The sequence below is a fragment of the Dendropsophus ebraccatus genome, chromosome 6, assembly GCF_027789765.1.
Source record: "Dendropsophus ebraccatus isolate aDenEbr1 chromosome 6, aDenEbr1.pat, whole genome shotgun sequence".
Taxonomy (NCBI): domain Eukaryota; kingdom Metazoa; phylum Chordata; class Amphibia; order Anura; family Hylidae; genus Dendropsophus; species Dendropsophus ebraccatus.
The window spans coordinates 46,726,587-46,752,927 of NC_091459.1; the positions used below are offsets into that span (position 1 = coordinate 46,726,587).

Here is a 26,341-nt window from a genome sequence, read left to right on the forward strand (position 1 = left end):
GCTAAAAGATTGTCTGATTGGAAAGAGTTATTAAAATGGAGAGAATCTTGTCTCTATATTGGGTACCATTAGGGTCCATTTACACAAAAAGATTATCTGACAGATTATCTGTCAAAGATTTGAAGCCAAAGCCAGGAATGGATTTGAAAAGAGGAGAAATCTCAGGCTTTCCTTTATGACCTGTTCTCTGATTATAGTCAGTTCCTGGCTTTGGCTTCAAATCTTTCTGGTTCTTCTGAACTGGAGTGTTCAGCGTTTGATTACTGATGGCTGAAGAAGTTGGATGTAGCCTTTAGGATTCCTGGAAAACATGGATACAACCTATGTCTATGGCTGTATAAAAGATGTGATTAATGACACACTTTGTCGTTAGTTGTTTGATTGTTGCCTGCATACATACTGAAAGATCATTGCTTAAATTAGAACAATATAACAATTTTTTTTTCCCGCACGATCTTCCCATGTAAAAAGGCCCTTAGGGCGGCATCCAACTTCAGCCACTGTGCACTTGGGGCCAAATGCTGCTCACTCAGGTTCAGACAAATCTGAGAGTGCTCGAGCTTTGTTCCTGTGACTAGTAGAGATGAGCGAACCTGGAGCATGCTCAATTCGATCTGAACCCGAATGTTTGGCATTTGATTGGCGGTGGCTGCTGAAGGTGGATAAAGCCCTAAGGCTATGTGGAAAACATGGGTATAGTCATTGGCTGTATCCATGTTTTCCAGACAACCTTAGAGCTTTATCCAAGTTCAACAGCCCCTGTTAATCAAATGCCGAACGTTCGGGTTCGGATCGACTCGAACCCGAACCCGGTTCGCTCATCTCTAGTGACTAGTTACCACCTATTTAGCTGTTTCACACCTGTAAGATTCATTATGGAGGCCGTATCATAGTCCTTCTGTTAGTTTTCCTTTAAAGTTTTACTCTTCTAATAGATTAATGTTTTGATCGACTCTCCCAGAAGATTCCCAGTAAAGATTGCATTGGCTATTGTTATTTTGGCTGTGTTACCACACTCCAGTGGCTCTGAAGATTTATACATTGAGCAGTGTGTTGACAGTAGGATATCCCAGTGCCTGCTGAGGTCTGTAATTTACAAGCAGCATGGTAGTGTATACCCTAATGAATGAACTGTGTGGATTCTCAGCTAGAAAACACACAAGACATTCTAAACATTTATCTAGTACTTTCTGCACATCCTCTATAATAAGATTGACTCCACAAATAATATTTATATCTACTTTAAAGAATCCTTAATAGCTTACCGTACAAGTTAAAAGGGAAAACACCTGAGATTTTGTTAATTTTTAAGACTAAAACTGGAGGCGCAGTATAGCCCTAAAGTATTCTGCAGGCTCTATTCAGTAGCAGACAGGTCTGTTTTCACATGGTCTTAAACTGATGAAAAAAAAAGGAAAAAAAAACTTTATTCTTCCATTTACTCAGCTCAGCAGGTAATAGTATTTTAGAGTCAATGATTCCTTTCTGCAAGTAAAGATAAAGGTAAAAGCACTTAAACAGCCATAACATTTTAAAGTCACTGCCCAATATGTAGGACCCCTGCGTGCCATCAAAACTGCTTTGACCGCTGGGGAATTTTGCGGCCTAGTCAACATTTTTAATTCTGCCTTAAACCATTTGTAACAGTCTTCGTAGTAGGGCAGGGCATGTTGTTCTATGAGTAGCTTACACAGCCAGTAGTGAAGACCAGTGCTATGAAGGGGCATCTAAAGATCTAAAGTAACATCTACATGAATAATAAGATCATTGCCCAGAAAATTACAATGCCTCTACTTACTTCCCTCTTTCCTATGTTGCCTCCTGATAAGAGATGAGCGGATTTACAGTACAAACAAACCGAATCGCTTAGTTAGCTTGGCAATTTGCTTATCAGCTTTTTTCCGTTGAAGTCCATTCTGCTCCGCCCCAGGTGGCTGGAAACGCTGGATCCAGTCCTGACAGAAGTTTTCCAGGACTTTATCCAGCTTTTCCAGCCACCGGGTGGTGTAGTGGCACAAACTTCAAAAGTAGCAGGCTGACAAGCAGATTGCAGAGCTAGCAAAGCTTCCTTTGCTCTGTAAATTTGCTAATCTCTACTCCTTGTGCCCAGGTTACTAATACACAACCCACCAACCACATGATTCAAAGTGATGTTGTCACCCCCTTTCCGTATAAGGAGTCCTCAACACTCTTAGCACCACCCTCTCTGTGACAGCCTCTAGGTTGGCCCATTCCAATGACTGCATCTAGACCCAGCCCCCTCCACAGCTAGGCCCCCACCCCCTCTGATATGGCTGTCAGAAAAGACAGGGCTATGTCTCTAGGTCTGCCCATTCTGATGACTCCACTGAGGATGTGAGGCCTACGCCCCGCGTCTTTACTGTAGCAGGAGGGGAGAGGTGGAGAAATCCAGCAGCGGGACACTGCACTTCAGAAACACCATCAAGTATAGGTTATTTTTATGTCCCCCCAACCCCTGCTGGTTCTTTATTTTTATTATTTTTTTTTTTTTTTTGTGCCTGGAGTTTTCCTTTAAAGAGGTATTCTGGGCATAGGGTATTTGCTGTATGGCTGGTAATGGGCTATTTTAACATAATGAAGCAAACTTACCTCACTGGCTCCAGTGCCGCCTCAAACCTGCAGCTCTGGCCCTTGTTTAGCCGCTTCCATGTGCTGAGGCTCTGCCGTTGCAGGCCTGCTCAGTCCCTGATTGGCTAGGCAGGCCTTTAATGTTACGGCCCCAGCACCCAAAGGCGGCCAAACTGGTTGAAGTGGCAGGATTGTGGTGGTGCTGAAGCCAGGGGGGGGGGTAAGTTTGCTTCATTGTTAGAATGGTACATGACCAGCCATATAGCAAATAATACCCCGTGCCAAGAATACCTCTTTCAAGTTCCCTTTCTGCTTAATACATTTCAATATTTGATTGGAACCATTTGTAACAATATAATCCATTTGTCTGTGGTTTAATGTTATGGTTAAAGTTTTTTCACTTACCTCCAGAAGTAACGTTATCTGTGCCCCATATCTGTGCACTTTTACTCATGTTAGGTTTAGGGCCATTTTAATATTTATAATGTGTAATTTTTGTTGCCATGATATACACTCTCATAATCTAATGCCTGGCGCTTCTGTATACTTTACCCAGAAGTATTGTTTAAAAAAAATTGTAAATTTTGACAAAATATTTATGTTCTGAACATACGGGAAGATTTATTAAGACCAGTCTAAACTGATCCCCCACCAGTGCACGGGCATGCTTGATTTATAGGTATGCACCTCTACAAAAACATCCCAGCTGCCCATCCCCTCTGAGCTGCCTCACATCTTGGCTACAGTCTACACCTGCATGTGGACACAAATTGTGATAAATGCAGCTCTTGCAGAGGGCATGCTCCCTCCGCACACGGCTGGGCCCATCTTTCTGCCCCTTGATAAATTTTCCCATAATGTTCTCCGTGTATAGAGCAATTCATTTGTATGTATTCTAGTAGGCAAAGTCTGTTATGATACTTGACTCTTAACTCATACACCATTGCTTATTTTAGGTAATGAATATTCGAAAAGTGTTGAATCGATTGGATAAACCTCAAGGGCTTTATCCAAACTACCTGAATCCCAGCAGTGGCCAGTGGGGACAACGTAAGTGTGCTAACCTATCAGTGCTCATTAGAGAATAATACAATGTTTGTATCCATGCTTGCATAACCAATGCTATCAGACAATTATACTATGACAATGTTATAGATGCATCTTACTGTCATTATTGTAGATAATAATGTGGCTCACAGATGTGCAGTATTATAGTTATGAAAACCAGCAGGCTGTGTTTTCCAAAGACAAGCATCTGAGATCTTAGGTCATCGCTCCAAGACGTTTTGGAGCCCATGTCAATTCTTTGAGCAGAGTCGCGAGACATCACATTGAGACAGGGAGGCAGACTGGATTCGGAGCAGAGTCTGCTGCCTATGTTCCGCTTGGAATTGTTGCTCTTTTGCTCAGTGTGAACATTTTTATGTAAATAAGTGCTCCTTCTCCAGTGACCCCCAGACTTTCTCTATGTGTCTGCCTAGTTGTCGGCAGCTGTTCTGTTTGTACATGGCTGGTGTTCTCTCCGGCCACACTAAATAATTGACAGGTCTACTTTGTGTGGCCACTATTTAGTGAACAGCGGCCGTACAAAATAGCCTGTGTTCATAGTGTAAAGTACGGCTCATGGTAATACTTTACATTGTGGTCTATGGCCAATTGGAGTGGGGGTACACCCGAATGTACCCCCATTCCAATTGAAACCAAATGATGTTCATCATCAGTATTGGCCAGGTGAACATGAGACAACAGCCATTGTTTGACATGACCTTGTCACACAATGGCCACTGTTCTTGCCATGTGTGAACATGGCCTATGGCTGTATTAATGTTTTCAAAGTGGCCTTAAGGCGGCATCTAATGACTTCAGCCATTGATAATCAAATTCCACATGCTTGGGTTCGTTCATCTCTAATAATAGACTCTGAACGAAAACCTGTTGGACCTCTTTGAAGTTGGTGGGACCTCAAGATCCATTGGTGTCTCTTGTTGGACAGAACATCTTGCTCTAGTTGGTGGAGCCCAAGTGCAATGGAGGCCCAGAATAGAACCCCGATGCAAGTGTGAACCTAGGTTTAAGTGTTAGGGGGAAAAAGTGCATTGTACTGTGACATACAGAATCAATCATTTTATATAGTTTCCAAAAGTTTTGCGACTCTCCAGGCTTTGGCCAGTGGTTTTGATTGGAAAAGAACATTTGATTCCCAACCTGTAAAACACATCTTGCCCAGAATCGTGTTCTCACACAGTTACAAGACATTGTGAAGTCACTCTGGCTGTAAGCGGTTATAGATAATGAACCACACAGAGCACAAGAATACAGGGGGATAAAATTCAGAGCGCTAACAAAAGAAACTTTGTGCTTTTATTTGCTCTTTGTCTCTCTCCAATATATATCTCTATTCTTAATAGTAATTACTGCAACACAAATGTTTCTGCCTTGTGACCAGTAACTAAGGAACCTATTATTCCTCTAACAAGATGCTGAGTTTTACGAAGTCCACTACTTTTAAATAAGTATTTTACAACCCTGGCAAAAATTATGGAATCCCCATACTAAAGCAGTGTTTCCACCTTTGCGTTTGAGAACTGCAGAGATAATGCATTGCAGAAAACACATGCATTTTTTATACTGTGCTTCATGAGTAGCAGCTGGCAAAATGTGATTCGGCAACAGTCTTTATTATAAACAACGCGACGTGCCTGGAAATACTGATCACAATGCAGAGTCCAGACAGTTCAGGTTCTAATTTAAAAAAAAAAAAAAAAAAAAGTGTCTTAGAAGATGGTCCTTCTGCTTTTTTCCTCCCTTTATAGCAAATACAAAAATCTTGTTTGTTTAGGCGATGTTCACATTTATTTTAACTGACAGATACCAACCCCAACTGCTTTGCGTTTTATTCCCACGGCTCCACGGCTGCAGAAGATGGGTGCCGCCCTAGGGCTGTCGGCAAACTCTAGATACAGTTTGTCGCTGTGTCTATGTCCTCCAGGATTTCTTAGCCCTGCATCCATCTGTGGGTGCGGGGCATTTGTGTGCGGATAACGTTAATAAACATGAACATTTTGACAGGTTCCCTCGAGTTTTCGACAGGTGTGGAAAAATGCTACAAAGTAAGATGCCTCCCATCAGGCTTCAAAGTTTTATACTGCAGCAGAACTATTATATATGATATGGAGTTATGTGATTGTTTGCTGTGGGTGTTATCTTTATATCTTTCACTATAACAACACCACAAAAAAGTTCTGTCATCTCCATGGCCAATGCCGATGGTTGACTAGTAGAGATGAGCGAACCTGGAGCATGCTCGAGTCCATCCGAAACCGAACTTTCGGCATTTGATTAGCGGGGCTGCTGAAGTTGGATAAAGCCCTAAGGCTATATGGAAATCATGGATATAGTCATTGGCTGTATCCATGTTTTCCAGACAACCTTAGAGCTTTATCAAAGTTCAGCAGCCCCCGCTAATCAAATACCGAACGTTCGGGTTCGTATCGACTCAAGCCCGAACCCGGTTCGCTCATCTCTATTGACTAGTCATTTTCAACAAGTTATATGATAACTTGTCTTTAGCCCCCTGAAACCACCTGTTCTTTTGTCAAAGGCGCGTAGTGCTCATCTACTTTTAGGCCTCCTGCCTGTATATTCTGCAGATTTCTTACAGTTCTGTGCTTTAAATTCTATACAACGCTGACTGGGAACAACCAGCATCATTTGCCGGATAGCGTCTTTGATTTCCATCTTGAAGGTGTCTTTTAATCCTTTGCTTTGTTTAAATTGATAACTGTTTTTTATGGTCATGTTTTCTCAGTTAAATGCATTACTCTGTAAAGTCTATAGGCACTTCCCCATTTATCTGCTGACTATACCATCTTTTACAAATGAAAATACAAGATGATTTATTTGTTTTTGCTTAATCATGTTTTGCCAACTGCTACATATAAAGCCTATGGCTGTATCCATGTTTTCCAGGACTCCCTAGGGTGGCATCCAACTTTTCCAGATGTCGGGAGTCAAATGCTGAGGGCTCGGAGAACGTTGCTAAACCTGAATAATCAGTGCATTTGTATTAGAAATCCCCCAGGGGGACTGAATAGGTTTGAATTGCCCCCCTTTTCCCATTTTATAAAAAAAACATAAACCTATTTGTCATCACTGTGTGCGTAATCGCCCAAAGTATTAAATTATGGCATTCCTGATTTCGCACAGTAAATGATGTAAGTGCAAAATTGCAGATTTTTTTGGTCACAGCAGATCCAGAAAAAATTATAATAAAAAGTGATCAAAAAGTGGAATATATGCAAGCCACGTACAGATTATGGTGCAAAAATTACACCTCACACAGCCCATAGACCAAAAAATAAGTGTTCTAAGCAAATAATAAAGCAATTTTAGTGTTTTTTTTTTTTTTTTAAAGTTTGGCTTAAAAAGCCCTTAGATAAAATAAGTTTTATATAAGTGTCCTATTGCTGTAATTGTACTGACTTGAGGAACATAGATAACATGTCAGTTTTACCACAGTGCAAGCGGTGTAAACTAGTGTTGTCACGATACCAGAATTTTGAGTTCGATACCAATACCAACTTTTTTTTTTTCAATGCTCGATACCAATTCGATACTGAATAAATTACATAAAAAAACCTCACAAGAATAGAAATTGAAACACTAGCTAGCTGGGGATGATGGGAGTTGTAGTCATGTAACACACACCAGCTATCAAGGGGATGGTGGGGGCTGTAGTCATGTAACACACACACTTCAGCCACCAGGAGGATGGTGGGGGCTGTAGTCATGTAACACACACTTCAGCTACCAGGAGGATGGTGGGGGCTGTAGTCATGTAACACACCAGCTATCAAGTGGATGGTGGGGGCTGTAGTCATGTAACACACACTTCAGCTACCAGGAGGATGGTGGGGGCTGTAGTTATGTAACACACACTTCAGCTACCAGGGGGATGCTGGGGGCTGTAGTCATGTAACACACACTTCAGCTACCAGGAGGATGGTGGGGGCTGTAGTCATGTAACACACACTTCAGCTACCAGGGGGATGCTGGGGGCTGTAGTCATGTAACACACACTTCAGCTACCAGGGGGATGCTGGGGGCTGTAGTCATGTAACACACACTTCAGCTACCAGGAGGATGGTGGGGGCTGTAGTCATGTAACACACACTTCAGCTACCAGGGGGATGCTGGGGGCTGTAGTCATGTAACACACACTTCAGCTACCAGGGGGATGCTGGGGGCTGTAGTCATGTAACACACACTTCAGCTACCAGGAGGATGGTGGGGGCTGTAGTCATGTAACACACACTTCAGCTACCAGGAGGATGGTGGGGGCTGTAGTCATGTAACACACACTTCAGCTATTTGAGGATGGTGGGGGCTGTAGTCATGTAACACACTTCAGCTACCAGGGGGATGGTGGGGGCTGTAGTCATGTAACACACACTTCAGTTACCAGGGGGATGGTGGGGGCTGTAGTCATGTAACACGCACTTCAGCTACCAGGGGGATGGTGGGGGCTGTAGTCATGTAACACACACTTCAGCTATTTGAGGATGGTGGGGGCTGTAGTCATGTAACACACTTCAGCTACCAGGGGGATGGTGGGGGCTGTAGTCATGTAACACACACTTCAGCTATTTGAGGATGGTGGGGGCTGTAGTCATGTAACACACTTCAGCTACCAGGGGGATGGTGGGGGCTGTAGTCATGTAACACACTTCAGCTACCAGGGGGATGGTGGGGGCTGTAGTCATGTAACACACTTCAGCTACCAGGGGGATGGTGGGGGCTGTAGTCATGTAACACACTTCGGCTACCAGGAGGATGGTGGGGGCTGTAGTCATGTAACACACACCAGCTATCAAGGGGATGGTGGGGGCTGTAGTCATGTAACACACACCAGCTATCAAGGGGATGGTGGGGGCTGTAGTCATGTAAAACACACCAGCTATCAAGGGGATGGTGGGGGCTGTAGTCATGTAAAACACACTTTAGCTACCAGGAGGATGGTGGGGGCTGTAGTCATGTAACACACACTTCAGCTATCAAGGGGATGGTGGGGGCTGTAGTCATGTAACACACACTTCAGCTATTTGAGGATGGTGGGGGCTGTAGTCATGTAACACACTTCAGCTACCAGGGGGATGGTGGGGGGCTGTAGTCATGTAACACACTTCAGCTACCAGGAGGATGGTGGGGGCTGTAGTCATGTAACACACTTCAGCTACCAGGAGGATGGTGGGGGCTGTAGTCATGTAACACACACTTCAGCTACCAGGAGGATGGTGGGGGCTGTAGTCATGTAACACACTTCAGCTACCAGGGGGATGGTGGGGGCTGTAGTCATGTAACACACACTTCAGCTACCAGGGGGATGGTGGGGGCTGTAGTCATGTAACACACACTTCAGCTACCAGGGGGATGGTGGGGCCTGTAGTCATGTAACACACACTTCAGCTACCAGGGGGATGGTGGGGGCTGTAGTCATGTAACACACACTTCAGCTATTTGAGGATGGTGGGGGCTGTAGTCATGTAACACACTTCAGCTACCAGGGGGATGGTGGGGGCTGTAGTCATGTAACACACTTCGGCTACCAGGAGGATGGTGGGGGCTGTAGTCATGTAACACACACTTCAGCTATTTGAGGATGGTGGGGGCTGTAGTCATGTAACACACTTCAGCTACCAGGGGGATGGTGGGGGCTGTAGTCATGTAACACACTTCAGCTACCAGGGGGATGGTGGGGGCTGTAGTCATGTAACACACTTCAGCTACCAGGGGGATGGTGGGGGCTGTAGTCATGTAACACACTTCGGCTATCAGGAGGATGGTGGGGGCTGTAGTCATGTAACACACACCAGCTATCAAGGGGATGGTGGGGGCTGTAGTCATGTAACACACACCAGCTATCAAGGGGATGGTGGGGGCTGTAGTCATGTAAAACACACCAGCTATCAAGGGGATGGTGGGGGCTGTAGTCATGTAAAACACACTTTAGCTACCAGGAGGATGGTGGGGGCTGTAGTCATGTAACACACACTTCAGCTATTTGAGGATGGTGGGGGCTGTAGTCATGTAACACACACTTCAGCTATTTGAGGATGGTGGGGGCTGTAGTCATGTAACACACTTCAGCTACCAGGGGGATGGTGGGGGGCTGTAGTCATGTAACACACTTCAGCTACCAGGAGGATGGTGGGGGCTGTAGTCATGTAACACACTTCAGCTACCAGGGGGATGGTGGGGGCTGTAGTCATGTAACACACACCAGCTATCAAGGGGATGGTGGGGGCTGTAGTCATGTAAAACACACTTCAGCTACCAGGAGGATGGTGGGGGCTGTAGTCATGTAACACAAACTTCAGCTATTGGGATGATGAGGGCTGTAGTCATGTAACACACACAGTTCAGCTATTGGGATGATGAGGGCTGTAGTCATGTAACACACACAGTTCAGCTATTGGGATGATGAGGGTTGTAGTTGCACATTTCGTGCTTCCAGGGCTTGGTGACCAGGATCTGGGTGGCAGGGTAATCTGCAGGTTACAGCCCCCCTCCCCCATCAGAGCACGGCCGACCTCCTGGTCATCCCCCACTGATGTCTGCCCGGGAGTTATCTGAGGGCCCTGGCCGCTCCTCCTCAGTCCTGCGGCCCCCACCTCACAGTGCAGCCAGATGGAGTGGCCGCATCTCCTCCGTCGTCCTCTCCCCGACACCCGCTCTCCCTCTTCAGCCTCCTCACCTCCTCTCCCTTCTCCTCCGTCCTCCTCTCTCCCGGACCGCCTGCTCTCCCTCTTCAGCCTCTTCACCTCCTCTCCCTTCTCCTCCGTCCTCCTCTCTCCCGGACCGCCCGCTCTCCCTCTTCAGCCTCCTCACCTCCAGCCTTCTCCTCCGTCCTCCTCTTCCCGACCCCCGCTCTCCCTCTTCAGCTTCCTCACCTCCAGCCTTCTCTGTCCTCCTCTCCCGGACTTCCCGCTCTCCTCCGTGCAGCTCCACATGCCACATAAATCATCTCTCTGATAACAGAGTCTGGCTGAGCCGGACCCTATTATCAGAGAGACACCGGCAGCGGGGGTCTGCTACACACAGTAGCCGACCCCTGCAGCATACGGAGCGGCTCAGGAGGGGTTAATGCCGCTGTCAGTGTGACAGCGGCATCTACACAGTTACACAGCCGGCACTTGAAATTGGCGCCGCCGGGAACGGAGGGAGAGAGAGCGCGGAGGAAGTGACAGGTGGGAGCAGGGGGCGGCACACAGAGAACACGGCCGGCGCTCAGATAGCCGCCGGCCGTGTTCTCTGCTCTATACTTTGTTAAACTGCGCTATAATGCTAATTAACATAAAGTTTCGATACCAGGAAATCCTGGTATCGAACCGTTTTTTTGCCCGAAATATCGATAGTAGTATCAATATTTCGGTGCATCGTGCATCCCTAGTGTAAACACGAAACCCCCCAAAATGGGGGGGGGGGGGGGGGGGGGACATTTTCTCCACGTTTCACTGTGTAAATAATTCTTTCGCAACATATTTTAAAATAGTCTGTCATTGCAAAGTAAAATTGGTGTTGTAAAAAATAAGGCTCATGTGGGTCTGTAGGTGAAAAAATGCAAGCTGTGGCACTTTAAATATGAGGAGAAAAAAAACTAAGGGCCCTATTTCACCGGACGATTATCGTTCGCATAATCGTTAACGATAAACGATTTCAAACGACCGATATTGCGAACGGCCTGAAATTGTTCACCCATTTACATGGAACGATAATCGTTACTTATGATCGTTCTTGCGGTCGTCTTGTCGTCGCTATTGCGTTTGTTTCTACTGCGAATGACCGAATGATGTCTTATTCAATGCGAATGATTTGCGAACGGGCAACGATAAAAATAGGTCCAGGTCTTATTAAACGATCAAGGCATTCTCGTTCGTTGTTTCATTGTTAACTGCTATTTAACCGAACAATTATTGTTTAGATCCGAACAATGTAACGATAATCTGAATGATAATTGTCCCGTGGAATAGGGCCCTAAAGTGCAAAAATGAAAAGTGGACTGGGAGGGAAGGGGTTAAACACTTCCTTTTATTTGTTTCATGAAGCCAGAATGTTAACCCCTTTCCCTGCCACATGCTTTCTGAGCCTTTAATGCCAAAGTAAATTTTTATTTTTCCATGGTCACCTCTTTTTATTTCTCCATCGACATGGTACCATTTTACAATACTTACAACTTTTTCCTTGGATTACCAAAATACAAAGAGGAAATTGTATTTATTTTATTGTGGGATGGGATTTACAATGGCAAAGTGTTGACAGGACCGGGTACTCGGGGATCCATAGCAGACCTGGGGGTCTTCACAAGGCCCCCCGCCTGTCATGGAGACACATTGTACCTCTGCAGCCCTCTTTTCATACTGACAGACGTGCTCCTACACAGGGAGCCCTGTGGCCCGACGTGAAGAGGAGGCAGCCTAGAATAAGGACCATTAATGACAGCCGTAAAAAGCTGTATCAGCGGTCACTAAGAGGTTAATCCTTTGTGCTATATCTATAATTTGTGAATGTTAGAAAGTAAAAAAAACAACAACGTTGTCTAAGTGTAATGGTTCCCTATTTGTGCCAGGGATTATATACCAGTATATTTAGCATGGTGACAGGAACAGCTGAGGTCCCACTGTTTCCTGCAGACCGTAGTATATAATTCTGTGTATAAAACTGTCAAGAAAATGGTGTTAGGTCACTGAAATTATATTTCTTCATCCTCCAGTATACCAATGGTAACTTGTGTTCTTAACTACTGGTGTCATTTTGAATACTTTGCGTTCACCTCCTGTCAGGTGAACACAATCTTCCCACATATGTCTATACATGGCTGCTAATATGCACTGCAATGTGGGTGGTTTAAAAACACATTTAACATGTATCCTGGAGAGTCCATTATAAGTGAAGGCAGGCTCGGCATTCATGAGGCTCTCATCCAGCTAATCCCAAATGGTGGGTGGATATATATTAAGAACTGCACAATAGGAAACATTTATTGCAAAGTCTGCACTTGGGAGAAGTTAAGTATATGTTTAGACAACTTTCCTTTTAACGCAAGGAAGTTTGTGCCATAGTTTTGTTTTGTAACACAGTTCCAGCCTTCCACCTAATAATCACGGAGTATAGACTAGCAGCTCTGGTTTCTCTCCTCTTTAAAAAAAGAGAGCTGTTAAGAATGTAAAGTTGTAAAGGGAATCTATCAGCTGTAATTCATGTTCCAAACTGTTGACACTGGTAGGTCTGGAGACACATGGTACCTTTCATATATCTGCTTGTGCTTCCAGGATGTAGAGAACGGCCAGAAAGGCATTCCCAAGCTCCTGATCTTCTGATGTATACCCAGAATACCCCTTTAAATGTACACATCGGCAAAGTTGATGGGTTCTCTTTAAAGCAAATGTACCATCAGATACTTCGTTTTACCTTCTTACCTTGGGTGCCGACGCAGGGATCCCGGTAGTGCAGTTCTTTTTCTTAAATGCCGCCTGGTTCCCGCTCATCCTGACCATCATCCCGGAGCACCGGGGGCAGGCCCGCTGCCCCTCAGTGTGACCATATCACCTTCCCTCTGTGACGTAGCTTTATTACAATTCAATGGAGCCGCATCAGAATGGGGAAGGGATATGGTCACACTGGGCGACAACAAGTTTGCCACCGGTGCTTGGGAAAAGACTGGCGCTGAACACTGGAACCAGGCAGTCCATGCTGGCGCCCAGCAGCTAAGGTAAAAAAAATAAATAAAAACTATGTACCTGATGGTATATTCACTTTACACGCTTATAAATTGTGGAAAACAATACTCCATCAAATCTTGAACAGGGAGGAGATTTTGTATATCTAATTCCCCATTGGAGTCTAAGGCCTTATTTACACGTTCTGTGCATGGTCCATATATATGGACAGTGTGGAACGGAGTTCATGTTTAATTATGATGTCGGGAGTTCCAAAACTCCTTAGGGACATTTACAGATTCCATGCACGTTCTGTAAATAGCGATGAATGGAATTCAGTGCTACCAACTTCATGCCCAGAGCTCCAAAACAGTTTAAATCTTCCCACTACTGTAGTGATACAGCCACACAGCTGTATCAGTACAGTAGTGTGGACACTTAAACTGATTTGGAGCTCCCAGCATCATAATGATACGTGCAGATCTTCCATGCGCAGACAGTATTCACAGAGCATGTGAATACCCCCCAATTGGAAAAGGGTGTTAAGCATTTTTTTTAAATTTATCCTGATTTACACTTTTTTTTACATTTAGATTGCACCTGTTTCAGTTAGATCTTTGCTAGTATACACACCAACATTGAGTTGATGATGAAATTTAAAGTTACATTTGTAGAATGTGTTGTTGACTTGAGTTTTAGAAATACAGGCTGTAAGCACGCAAAGCATAGGGAGCTCTACCTACAATTGTCTGCTTACAGTCTCCACCTTCATTTTATTTTTCACATCACTTAGTAATTGGCCTCTCTGCTTTTTAAGGCATATGGACAGGTATTGCCCATGTGTTGATAGTTCCGCCAAAGCATAGTTGTCTTGAAATCTTATTCTTACGCTATCTATGGTACTTGCGCTTATCTTTTGATATCCTTGTTTCTTTCAGACCATGTGTCTGTGGGAGGCCTTGGAGATAGCTTCTATGAATATTTGCTGAAGGCCTGGCTGATGTCAGACAAGACTGATGAAGAGGCCAAGAAGTTATATTACGATGCTGTTCAGGTAAATGAAATTCTCATCCTTTCAGAGAAGACCTAGTATTTTTAATTGCTTGCATGTTCACGCCTTGTGTACTAACACAGAATGACAGTGGATTTATTTAGGCATTTTTTTTTTTTACCCCAATCATTGTAATATTAACATAAGTCTCCATCAGCATAGGGATCTACATGAAAAATGTTCTAGGAAAAACACACTTTTCCAACTTTTTAACGAGGTTTTCCGGAAAAAAAACTATTGGTAGCCTATCCATTGACTAAACATACCTACAGGAAAATCTGCTGCTGTCTGCAAAAGAACTCTGACTTTGGAGTGGTCTAAAACACCAGGAGTGGTCTATAATTGTTTAGGTACCGCTTGTTAGATGAACTGAACTCCTTCCTGGGTCTGTTTTTTAAAATGTCCCTGGTGCCGTCTTTGGGGTGAAAGATAATCTTTTATTCTGCAGCAGCTATGTCAGCGAAGAAGGACTTTACTTGATTCTCCTTTCTCAGTCTGAAAATTGGTGTGTATGGAGAGAGGATAACATGTTGTCCATAGAAATCTATGGGGGTGGAAGGGGGTAAGGCAAGGGGAAAGTGGCTGAAGAGTGTTAAAATCAGAGCGACTACAGTAGCCTGTAGTAATTTTTAGGTCTTAACACAGTGCTTAGATTGCTCAGTAATGTCCTCCATTCTGCTGCAACTGCTTCTCAAGCTGTACAATAGAGATATTTAAAGGAGGAGGATCACCTTTTCTAGTTCCTCCTCTCCTCTTTTGCAGTATATGGGACACAGCAAAGACATTAGGCTGAACCCACTAGCAGAGGGACTAGTGAAAATCAAAGATGACGTCTGCAGGGTAGAAATGGGGCGAAAATGCCAAAAACAAGTTATATTATAGACATAGCTACTCCTCATGTACTCACATTACAGCTTAGTCAGAAAAGTCAGCTGACATGACAAGTATGACGTATGCTTGTAATTACCACCAAAGTTTCTACTGACCCTGTGCATTACTTATTGTGTTAAACTATGGTAATGAAGAACGGTTGGTTGACTATTTCTCCGCTGACCACTCTAAAATATAATATATTACTCAGTTTTTACATAATAAAACATGAAAAAGGGCCAAAGGGGTGATTACTTTTTATGGGCAGTTTATGTAAAATCTAAAGCTGTCAATGTGTTGGAAGCTTTATTGAGCTAAATGTAATTTTTTCTCTGTTCAGTTATCAAACTCCGTTTTATCCTCTCCTCCTAAGATTTCGGCTTGTCATTGCCATAAATAATTAAAGGCTAGAAAAATATAGGTGGTCCTGTATTTTGTGCAGACGTTTACCCGTGTTCTCAGCTTTACCCTTTATTCACTCTACAGTCCTGTAACCTGTGATTAGCCCATTCGCTTGACTGACTTCTTGACACCTCGAAGATCAGTCTCTGAAATTGAAGTTATCATTTCAGATCCAGCTCCTGCCGATTATAGTTGAAGTCACCTTTTAGATAGCCTTACGTTGGTTGCTGAGCCAATAATCAAAAGTCGTCTTTATTACTGGTAGTAGAGATGGTCGATATCACCAAAAAATAAAATCTCTACTTTTTTTTTTATCTTTATTCTTTATTTAAATCTCAATTTATTGGTTTCCTTTTTTTTTTTATGATGATGGGTGTAGTAATAGAGACATAATGGATAAGGGGAATAGGGGTAGTAGTAAGTCGACTAGATTCTTTTCTTTTTTAAATCGATAATTGGATCTAAGTTAAGGGTGAATTTATTAAATGAATTCGATTTATCGCCCAGTCCTAACTGGTAGACTTGTTACCTCCATTTTGACTGTGTTGTAGCTTGAATCTTAAGGCCCTTTTACACAGAACGATTATCTGCCTCATTTGGACGATATCTTTCGTTATGGCCGATAATTGTCCCGTGTAATAAAAAGAAACGATCAGCCGACATGAACGATGACGGCTGATCTTTGCTGTCGTTTGTCAACAACTTATACAGCAGCGATCTGCTGCCCCGCGGAATAGGAGTGGCGGCAGCAGACCACCAATATTCTCTATAAGCTGCCTGGACAATCTAGTGATCACCCGTGCAGCCCCCTCCCCTGCACTCACCCTCCCGCTGCTGCTGTGTGTAATAGCGGTGGCAGCGAGCGGGGAACGAGGAGCAAACAAGCACTGGCAATGCTCGTTTGCTCCCCCAGTCGCCCCGTGTAATAGGGGATTTAGGGTTTGCTTCCATATGGAGAAGTGCAACCACCGCTAACCAAATGCCGCACACTCTGGCTCGGACGAACCCAAGTGTGCTCCAAGTTTGCTCAACTCTAGCGACTATTTATGTTCCCCATTTACTAATCTAAAGAGTTGTCATTGTCATTGTTTTTGCAGGAAATGTGTTTACTTACCATAGTAGTGCTAGAGTGACCTCTACTGAGCAAGCTGTCAGTGGGCAGGCTGACACGCCAGTCAATACAGGGGAAGAGGGTTGAATTAATAAAACAAAAATGATCATCTCACTGTTTTCTGTCCAGCACAGAGCCTGCAGGGCTGCATGTGGCTCAGGGGTCCACATCCCTGTGTCATTTACTAGATTAAAAAGAGGTGGTATTGTCTTATTTCAAAACATGTTAGATACATAAATTGAAAAGAAAAAGTAAATTATTTTTAAGTGGAGAATTGGATACTGCTTGATTCTTGAATTATATACAGACACACATCTATAGGTTTCAGGCAGCACAACTTGTAAAAATAAGCGTTTGGGTGCCAGATCTTTGTGGTTCACCTCAGACCACACAATAGTAGTGCCAGTAGCAGAGAGTAACCCGCACACCACAAATGAGTCCAGATCCATGCTTTTAATCTTTATTATCTTTGTGCAGGTTCACAGCTTGTGCCACAATAATAATGACTAAACAATTCTTTTTGTATAGTTTTATTTTGACAGTGTTATCTTCGTCAAAGACACATAGTAAATCACATAAGAACACACAATAAAAAACCTATACAGTCTGTACAGAAATTAGATAAACTTTTGTAGTTACATGTAATTAAAGGGGTTATCCAGCGTTAGAAAAACTTGGTCACTTTCTTCCAGAGACAACACCACTCTTGTCTCCAGTTCAGGTGTGGTTTGCCGTTAAACCCTATTCACTTTAATAGAACTATAGACAAGAGTGCTGTAAGAAAGTCGCTGTTTTTCTAACGCTGGATAACCCCTTTGATGCAAAGTGGACAAACCGCAGTGTAAAGAATAACACAAATTATTCAAGAAATACATTAGGCATAGTTTTCTTTTTGGGCCCCAAGTATAATTTACAGTAAAAAGTGTTTTGTTTTTTTTTGTTTTTCTGTTTTTGATTGGTAAACGCTAGTGTCACTCGATAAGTTCACCAAACAAAACAGAGAAAAACACATAACGGAACAAAAATGCACTGTATGAACACATTCTTATAGGGTGGCAAGATTAGCAGTGGGAGAATACTTGCTATGTGAAGGAGGCTGGGTGTGTTTGGAGAGTATAGTTTAACAAATAAAAATAGTGGCACACAAAGTGCACTGAATTGTCTGTCCATCTTTCTACTATGCAAATGTTGGGTGGTATGCATTAAGCCCTGAGTAGGAAGAGCTACAGTGCATGGAGGTGTCAATTTAACACAGGCCCACTGTATGGTAAGAATAGTGATATGCTGCTCAACTAGGTGGTGGGGATTCACATTAAAAAGACTGGTCCATAATAGACAGTCTATTACGGCCCCACTTCACCAGTGGTATTCTTTATTACTCCTATTAAAGAGCTGCCTGACAGAATAATACAATTAAAGATAATGAAGCCTCCACAAAATCAATGCTAAAAGAGCAAATCATTCTGCGCAAATCTAACATACATGTAATATGCATCCAGGCTGAAGGGAAAGGATTATAGGTATAATCAGACTCTACAGCAAATTACACAAAAAATCCGCAAAGAAGAAAATTGCAAAACAAACAAGTCCACCTATCAGCTGCATAGGGTAAAGGAACCCGGAGTGTAAGATGTAAGACACAAGCATTGATGTACAAGCTGGGTCCATAATAGGCCTCATTTTTCTTTTTCTCACTAATTAAAGTCTTTGGGCTCATTTTTTGAACCCCAATACTTTGTGTTTTATTCCCCTTGGCTGCAGAAGTTGGAGGCCACCCTAAGGCTACTATGGAAACATTAGATACAGCCTATGGCATCATCCCTAGAGCGCAGACGAATCTAACACAATTGCAGAAGAACCCCAATGTTTTGACAGGTTCGCTCAACACTATTCCTCACAGCTCGTAGTTTCTCATTTCTGCACAGATCACATCACATGTTTTGTTTCTTCATCTGGATGTGTTTATTTTGTGAAGGTATTTATTTTTTTCATTTATTTTCTTATTGTGTAGTTTGTTGGACACAATCTGACAAAATGTTGCCTATAAACTATAGATGAGCGAATCTACAATAGGAACTGAGTGAAGTGCTTCTTTCCTATCTGCATTCTGGTCATCAGGCTGAGGGCTTTGAAGTCTGCTCAGCTTCGTGCCGCTCCTCCCTGGCTGCTGGGGAAAGATGGATCCGGTCCTGGGAAACTTTTCCCAGTTTCCCAGGACTGTATACATCTTTTCCCAGCACCTGGGGAGGAGTATTATGTTTTTTTGCATAATAAAAGAAGCTAGACCTTACCTTTTGTTGTCTGTATTTCTATTTTCATAAAAATGCATTTATTCGTGCCATGAATAGTGTCAAAAATGGGGTCAAGGGTTCTGTGGGCCCTAACACTATTAAGTGTCACTGTGCCGTGTGCATCACTGATCACTGTGCAAAGGGGCGGCGTACAGCACAGTGAGGCGGAGTTAGGACCCAGGGAACTATAGGCCCCACCTCCTTGACACTATGCAAACCTCGAATAAAGGAATTTTTATATAAAAATAGAAACGCACATAACTAGAATAAATATGTTCTGAATATAACTATCCAGCAAGGGGGTGACAGATTCCCTGTAAAGTCACACATTGAGTTTCATGAATTCGGATTTGCAGTGAGTAATATAATCTCTCCTCCTTTCATATAGGGACATTTTCTTTTTGTAAAACATCTGTTTTGCATTGTGTGAACGGTCCCTTTCTGGTGGGGTTGTGTGATGTTTACACTGCTTCGCTGATAGATGTAACAATAAAGCCAAACAGTTGTGCTGCTATAAAGGGGAGAAAGTATTCTTTGTCTCTAGAATGTTTGAGAGCTTCATTATAGGCTTTCATTAACGCTATACATCTACTGTGAGCTTACAATTATTGCACATAAAGATTGTGTACGTATCTCTGCCTACAACGTCCCCCAACTCATTTTCACGGATGCTCGGTAGGTAGATATGTTTCTTCTTGAAGAACAAACATTATTGGACTTTTAAACTGCCACATGGGAACGTGAATAGGTTATCACTTATGTGAGTTATGTTCCTCTCTTATGGCGGCGCTTGCATAGAATAGCTGTACATTGCCTCCAATTATCCATTCCAGTGACATTTCTGGGCATTCACTCAAGAAAATGTATTGAAGTGTTAGCTCCCCGAAGTATGTCAAGCTTTTTTTTTTCCCCTGCCGCAATTTCCAAAAGGGTTTATTTTTGTCTTAATATGACATTGAGAATAGAAACGAGCTGCAATATCTCAAACTGCCCATGAGCAAGAATGGAGCTGCTGCTGCTGTTAGTGCACATGTACAGCTATGGGGTCATGACGTAAGAGTACTCAGTGCTCAGGTAAGGCAGATGGTACCAAGACACCTCTGAAGGTTTGCTACAGTGAGGTAGGATTGCCGGATGTTGTTTTGAATGACTAGATAGTTTATAGGAGGCAGCACTGAGGCTAGTCTGCATCAACCAGACCATTCAGGTTTTAGTGTGTCGGACTAGTTGATAAAGCTAGTATATTTGTAGACTGGTCGATAAGGCTAGTATATTTGTAGACTGGTCTTGGCTATTGGTTGGCTTACTTCAAGCTAGAATTTTGTATCAAACGTTTGTTGCGTGTAAACCCTTTTATCTCTAGCAACACCTCTTTATTGAGGCCATGCATGTTTTACCAGACCAAGTAGACAAGTGTCTAAAACTCATATCTTCGTCCGGTACAATAGTTTCTGGCACATTTGCAATAGTAAATCTGAGTGTAGGGTTGTAAACATTAATTGATTATGTATATTTATATCCTTTCCTGTGTCAGAAGGTGGTTTTGTTACTCGACAACATCACGCTATTCTTTGCCTTGCTAAGTGTATTCATGAGATTCATTGGTTACTCCTCCTTCACATTGTTGCCTGTTTGAGATGCACAGGTTTATACAGCTGACTGAGGCGATAGAAGGGACAAGTAACCAAAGTATAGAGCAGTAAGGCAAGTTGATTAAAGGGGTTAACCAGGATTAGAAAAAACACAGCTACTTTTTTTTTTTTTTTTTTACAAAAACAGCACCACCCATGTCCTCAGGTTGTGAGTGATATTACAATGCAACTGCATTCATGTCAGTGGAACTGAGCTACAAAACACACACCCAAACCGAGGACAAGGATAATTTCTGGAAGAAAGTGGACATGTTTTTCTAAACCTGGAAAACCCCACATTTTATGGGGTGTGTTTTTTGGGTTTTTTTTTTTTTAACTTTTTCTACAGCTATTGATGATACTCCCTTTGAATGCGGTTTGCAACTTTTATACTTATTTTTTTCCAATCACTCTGGTAGCGGGATTGTAGGAGCAGGGTCACATGCTCCTCCATTACCGCCCATATTATGGATGGGATTGCCGTTCAGAATGCTGACATGTATCCAGGGGTGCTGCCAGCTCAGTCAGGGGGTAACAGATTCACTTTAACCTTTAATGCTAAAGTAGCTCTTCTGTGCTCTGACCTAACCATCTAGCTGTCACAATCTCTCCCCTTACAAGTCTTGCCCATTTTTCCTGCTTCCAACGAGAACTGCCTGTATTATTGCTGCCTAATATATCCCACCCGTTGACAGGTAGCATAGTCAGGAGATAATCATTGTTATTCACTTTCCTTGGTTTTAATGTTCTGGCCGATCAGTGTATAAGGAGACAGGTGAGGACATTAGGCGTGATTGATTTAGAACAGTGGAGGCAGGTATGTCATTTATACATGCTGTGGAATAGGTGTCATCCATTTAAAGGGAGTGCAATTTTCTATTTACATCTCTTATTTCTGGCAAGTGAGGAGATTCCGCTCACAGAATGAATTGCTACAATTATTCTGCAGGGTAATGGGCCTATATCTTCTCCACACACGCGCTCTACGTGTTCATTAAGCAGTCATCTTTCCTGGCACTCCGTCCTTCTGTACTGACAGCCCTTCATTAGTATGCTCTCAAATCTGTGTCCACATGCATCAGTTAATCATGGCACAATACCGCCGTGACTCCGCCACTGCCATTGATCTGTTTAGTGTATTATCTGGAACTTTTTCATATGCAAAGTATAAATATTTTATTGTATTATGTTTCTGATGACTTCATTTGTCAGGACTGCTGCCAGATTATTGGGTTTTAGTATAACAATGAATTATTCCTGAAGTGCTAATTACCTACCTAATTGTAGAAAGCAGCAGATACTTTTAGATAAATTCTAAATTATATTACAAGGGTTTTATTGCATGGTTACCTACAGTAATGGCAATATCCTGGATTTTATTCCTGTTACTAAATAGATCTATGTGTAATTGTTTATAGCTGATTAAGAACATGTGACTATTACATGGTAACGTTTTCACTCCTAAATCATGTGTGTATTATTTTTTTTTTTTTTTTTTTTTTTTACTGTATAGATATATTTCTTCATGATAATTTAAAGGAATGTCTAAGTGTCATTGTTTTGTTCATTGATGATCAGTAGAGATGAGTCCGATCGTTCGGCTTTTAAATCCCGAAATTGGAAGCAGCCCCAGGGAGTCGTGGAAAACATGGATACAACCTATGGCTGTTTGGCTCGAGTTGCACTCATCTCGATCTATGGTCCATTCTAAAGAACCATAGTCACCCTGTATGCCACTGTGTGCTGCCTGTGCAAAGCAGTTTTAGGCCTGGTTCACACAATGTACAGAGCGGCCGGTGTCAGTGAAGCTCATCCCGGCTCATTCCAATTACCCATAACACACAATGTAAAGCGCGGCCAGAGCACAGTCATTTTTTTTTTTTTTTTTGTGCAGCCGTAAGGAATCCGGGATTCCATGGACTTCAATGCAATATATATTTTCGATTTTAATTAAAAATATATATGTTGTGTGCACTTAGCCTTAGAGAGGAATTATGTCAAGAAGCAAAGGAAGAAAACTTTTTATACAAAGGCATCAAGATAGTCATGCCCCATACGTACTTAAAAAATAACTGTCCAATGTTATATGCCATTTAAGTACACTGTCTTGTTTAGTGATTTTTTTTTTATTTTTTTTTTTATTTCTATGTCTTGTTTTGATTATTAATGTTTTGCTTTTTTTTTAAGGCCATTGAGACCCATTTGATCCGTAAATCAAGCAGCGGCTTAACATATATTGCCGAATGGAAAGGAGGTCTTCTGGAGCATAAAATGGGACATTTGACGTGTTTTGCTGGTGGCATGTTTGCCCTTGGAGCAGATGGAGCACCAAATGACAAAACAGGGCACCATATTGAATTGGGTGCAGAGATTGCAAAGACATGCCATGAATCCTATGATAGAACAGGTAAATCAAATGTTTGTGCTATTCTGTTTAAGAGAAGCTTCACACGTACCAGATCCACAGCGTATTTCATTCCGCTGCCAGTATGTGACCCGGCCCCTTTAACCACCTACAGCCCTCGGCCCAGAGCACACATTACCTGCTCGGCGCCGAGGCTAATGGGTAGCAAGGGGAGCCGGGAGCCTCACACAGCCGTAATGTATGCTCTGGGCGGGGGGATTAAAGGGGCCGGGTCACATACTGGCATCGGAATGAATATTCTGCTTTGGGTATGTGACCCATTCACTTCACACTACCAGGATCCATAGTGGATTTCGCTGCAAACTCGCATCTTGAAATTCTCTGCGGATCCGGTACGTGTGAAGCTACCCTAAGATGAGAGAGAAAAAAAAAACTACCATGAAAACCTGTTTCAGTGTTCATCACAATTGTTCAGCAACCGTAAGGCATAGTCAAATTCCATGGTGTTGCTATGTAATGGGTTAATATCTTAACAGAGGAAGATCTGTCATAAAAGACTGCTTTAAAGCATTTGTAATCCTGATTCTCCTTGACAAGACATACATAAAGTTACAGCAGTTAAAATCATTCTAAGTATGTAGTAAAGGTGGACAATGTAATTGTTCTAGTGACTTATGAAAATGTCTCTTACTGCATCTCCTCTTAGAATAGCACATGTCCTGTTTAGTTATGTACTGGATTAGTCAGGGGCCTACTTGGGTCTAAATCACCTTCATACACTGTCATAGAACCGCCATATGGTACATGGACCTGTCTTTGCCACAAAAAATATCATTAAGTGCTCAAAAAATACTGCAGATCTGTGTCCAAGTAGGACTGCCTCATACAGACTCTGCCGCTTTAAGTTTTTCTTTAACAGGAATAGACTGGCACTGGTCTATTATAGAGCCGTGTCACAGAGGGGAGGGGGTTTCGTCACACTGAGGGCCGGCGGGCCCGCCTCCAGTGCTTCAAGCAAGGCTTGTGCCCAGGAATAGACTGGCACCGTGCGCAGTAACTGGGCCGCGGTTCAAAAAGGGACTGGGGCACCGGCATCCCGGCGCTGGTCTATTCTTGTAATAAAAAACTCGGATGTACCTGATCCATTTGCTTTTGCAAATCATTTGCTTTAAAGACTTTTGGAGTACTAAGGATGGTATTACACTGCCCGATGGTCAGGGTAGGTGAGCGCTGATCAGTGGGATTCCCTTCTCACCACGGCCACCGCTGACACTTCTTATCCCATATCTGAAGTGACAGGCCACTCAGCCAATCACTGTCCGAGAAGGGACAGTGACGCAGCCATTGTTTACAGAGACTGATTCGGAAGCGCCAAAAAAAAAAAAAAAAAGAAACATCAGAAATTGGTGTCCATATGAAAATTACTAGCAGTTTCTTTTCTCACAGCTTCTTGATGCGATTTCATAGTGATTTTAAAAAGTTATTAGCTACTTTGTTCCTCCGTAGGCTATTATGAGTGATGCTTAGAGATCTCTTCTATGACTCAGTAATTATGGTTATTGTGAGAAAAATCTGCGTTGGCCGTAAGGAGGCATATAGAAGTGTTTTCTGTAGCAATCAGTGCTAATCCGATGGGGGGAAAACTACTTAGCTTGCTGCTTTGAAATCCGTATGTACAGCAGTATTCTCCATACACAGGAACATCGGCTGAGCTGGGATGGCTATACAAGCTGTCACCTCTGTGCACTGCCATGCAGCCATGCATCAGCCATGCTGCCATGCATCAGCCCAGAGCACTACTTGTAGCTCACTGTTCCATAGTATTTATTTAATTTATTATGTTTGTACTTTACCATTCAATCACACAAAATTTGTGATAACTTTTTTCATTTTATATTTGGGTTTGTCAGCAATCAAGCTGGGACCCGAAGCATTCAGGTTTGATGGAGGCGTAGAAGCAATTGCTACCAGACAAAATGAAAAGTACTACATTCTCCGACCTGAGGTGCTGGAAACCCATATGTACATGTGGAGATTTACACATGACCCAAAATACCGTCAATGGGGCTGGGAAGCTGTACAGGTAAGCCTGTTTACATATGCATATACTTACTATAGTAGCCCCTAACTTTGTGTCTTTTTTAATTATATTAGAGCTAAAACACTTTCCTTTCTGATTTGTAGATTTTTATTTAATTGATATGACACTATAATAAAGGTAGGCATGTTACCTGAGCTGCATTAGTGTTTTGGGTATTTTTGTTTTGTGTTTTTTCTTTCCCCTTTTTTGTCTTCCCTTCCAAAGTTTTCAAGTAAATTACTAAATGTCTCTCCATTTGTTATATTATGTATTTACTGAAGCAATGATAATCAAGTAATACCCATAAACTAAGGCTGCTTTTTACATTGCATGAATAATTGCTGGACTGTCTGTGGACCTGGCACTTACATCATTGTTGGCGCCACATCCCCGGATTACACAGAGAGATGTACTGCTAATAATGGTTTTTAGTGCCACACAATCTCCAATAAACTATACAATGTAAGCCATTCATTACGTTACAAAGAGTGGACAAATCTACATTCTTACTAGTAGCATCATTCCATAGTATTCACATTTACCTACACATCATACTCCAAAAATGTTTCATTGTTGTGGTTAATGGCACTGCAGGACACTTTATTGTCTAGGGATCAGAAAACATTACGCACATCGTACACTTACACCTTTTTATTATATATATTTTTATTATTATTACTTAAATGCGGGCAACGGAGCATCTAAGTTATAAGGAAAGGTTTGGAATTTTTAGATTTTAGGTTTAGATTTAGGTTTTGGCTTGAGAAGAGATATGGGGGGTATGATTAATTTATTAAAATATGTAAATTGGCCTTACAGAAAATATGGGGAAATATGTTCCATGTAAACCCGCCTCAAAAGACAAGGGGCACTGCCTCCTCATGGTAAAGAAGGCTTGTCACCTCTGGATAGATATTTCTTTTCTCCAGGTGAACAGTGAATCTGTGGAACGGTCGGGTGGGGGGAGAGAAAAACCCAAAACGAATGCAAGACCGGATATAATTGTTTTTCTTTATTAAATATATGTCAAATGTCTAAAAATATTGCACAATATTAAAATGCACACAATAGGATCTGGAGCATATACAAATCCCCAACAGAAGGGTGGATGGAAGTAAGTTACGTTTATCAATTAAGCAATACGCGGAATGCGTGTCGGGTGAGTGGTGCGGTGGCCATTGTACTAAGGGCACAGTATATGGGTAATATGCATCAGGTTCTAGTATGATTTTATGC

At 42.6% G+C, this 26,341-nt stretch overlaps 1 protein-coding gene across 1 annotated transcript in view; it reads left to right on the plus strand.

Annotated features, from left to right (window-relative positions):
* MAN1A1 (mannosidase alpha class 1A member 1) overlaps nt 1–26,341 on the plus strand; it is a 146,961-nt gene that overhangs the window by 113,103 nt on the left and 7,517 nt on the right. The window contains exons 7-10 of the mRNA XM_069974899.1: nt 3,546–3,639; nt 14,243–14,358; nt 22,848–23,067; nt 24,936–25,108. Of these exons, the coding sequence (XP_069831000.1) occupies nt 3,546–3,639; nt 14,243–14,358; nt 22,848–23,067; nt 24,936–25,108 (603 nt within the window). The remainder of the gene's footprint in view (nt 1–3,545; nt 3,640–14,242; nt 14,359–22,847; nt 23,068–24,935; nt 25,109–26,341) is intronic.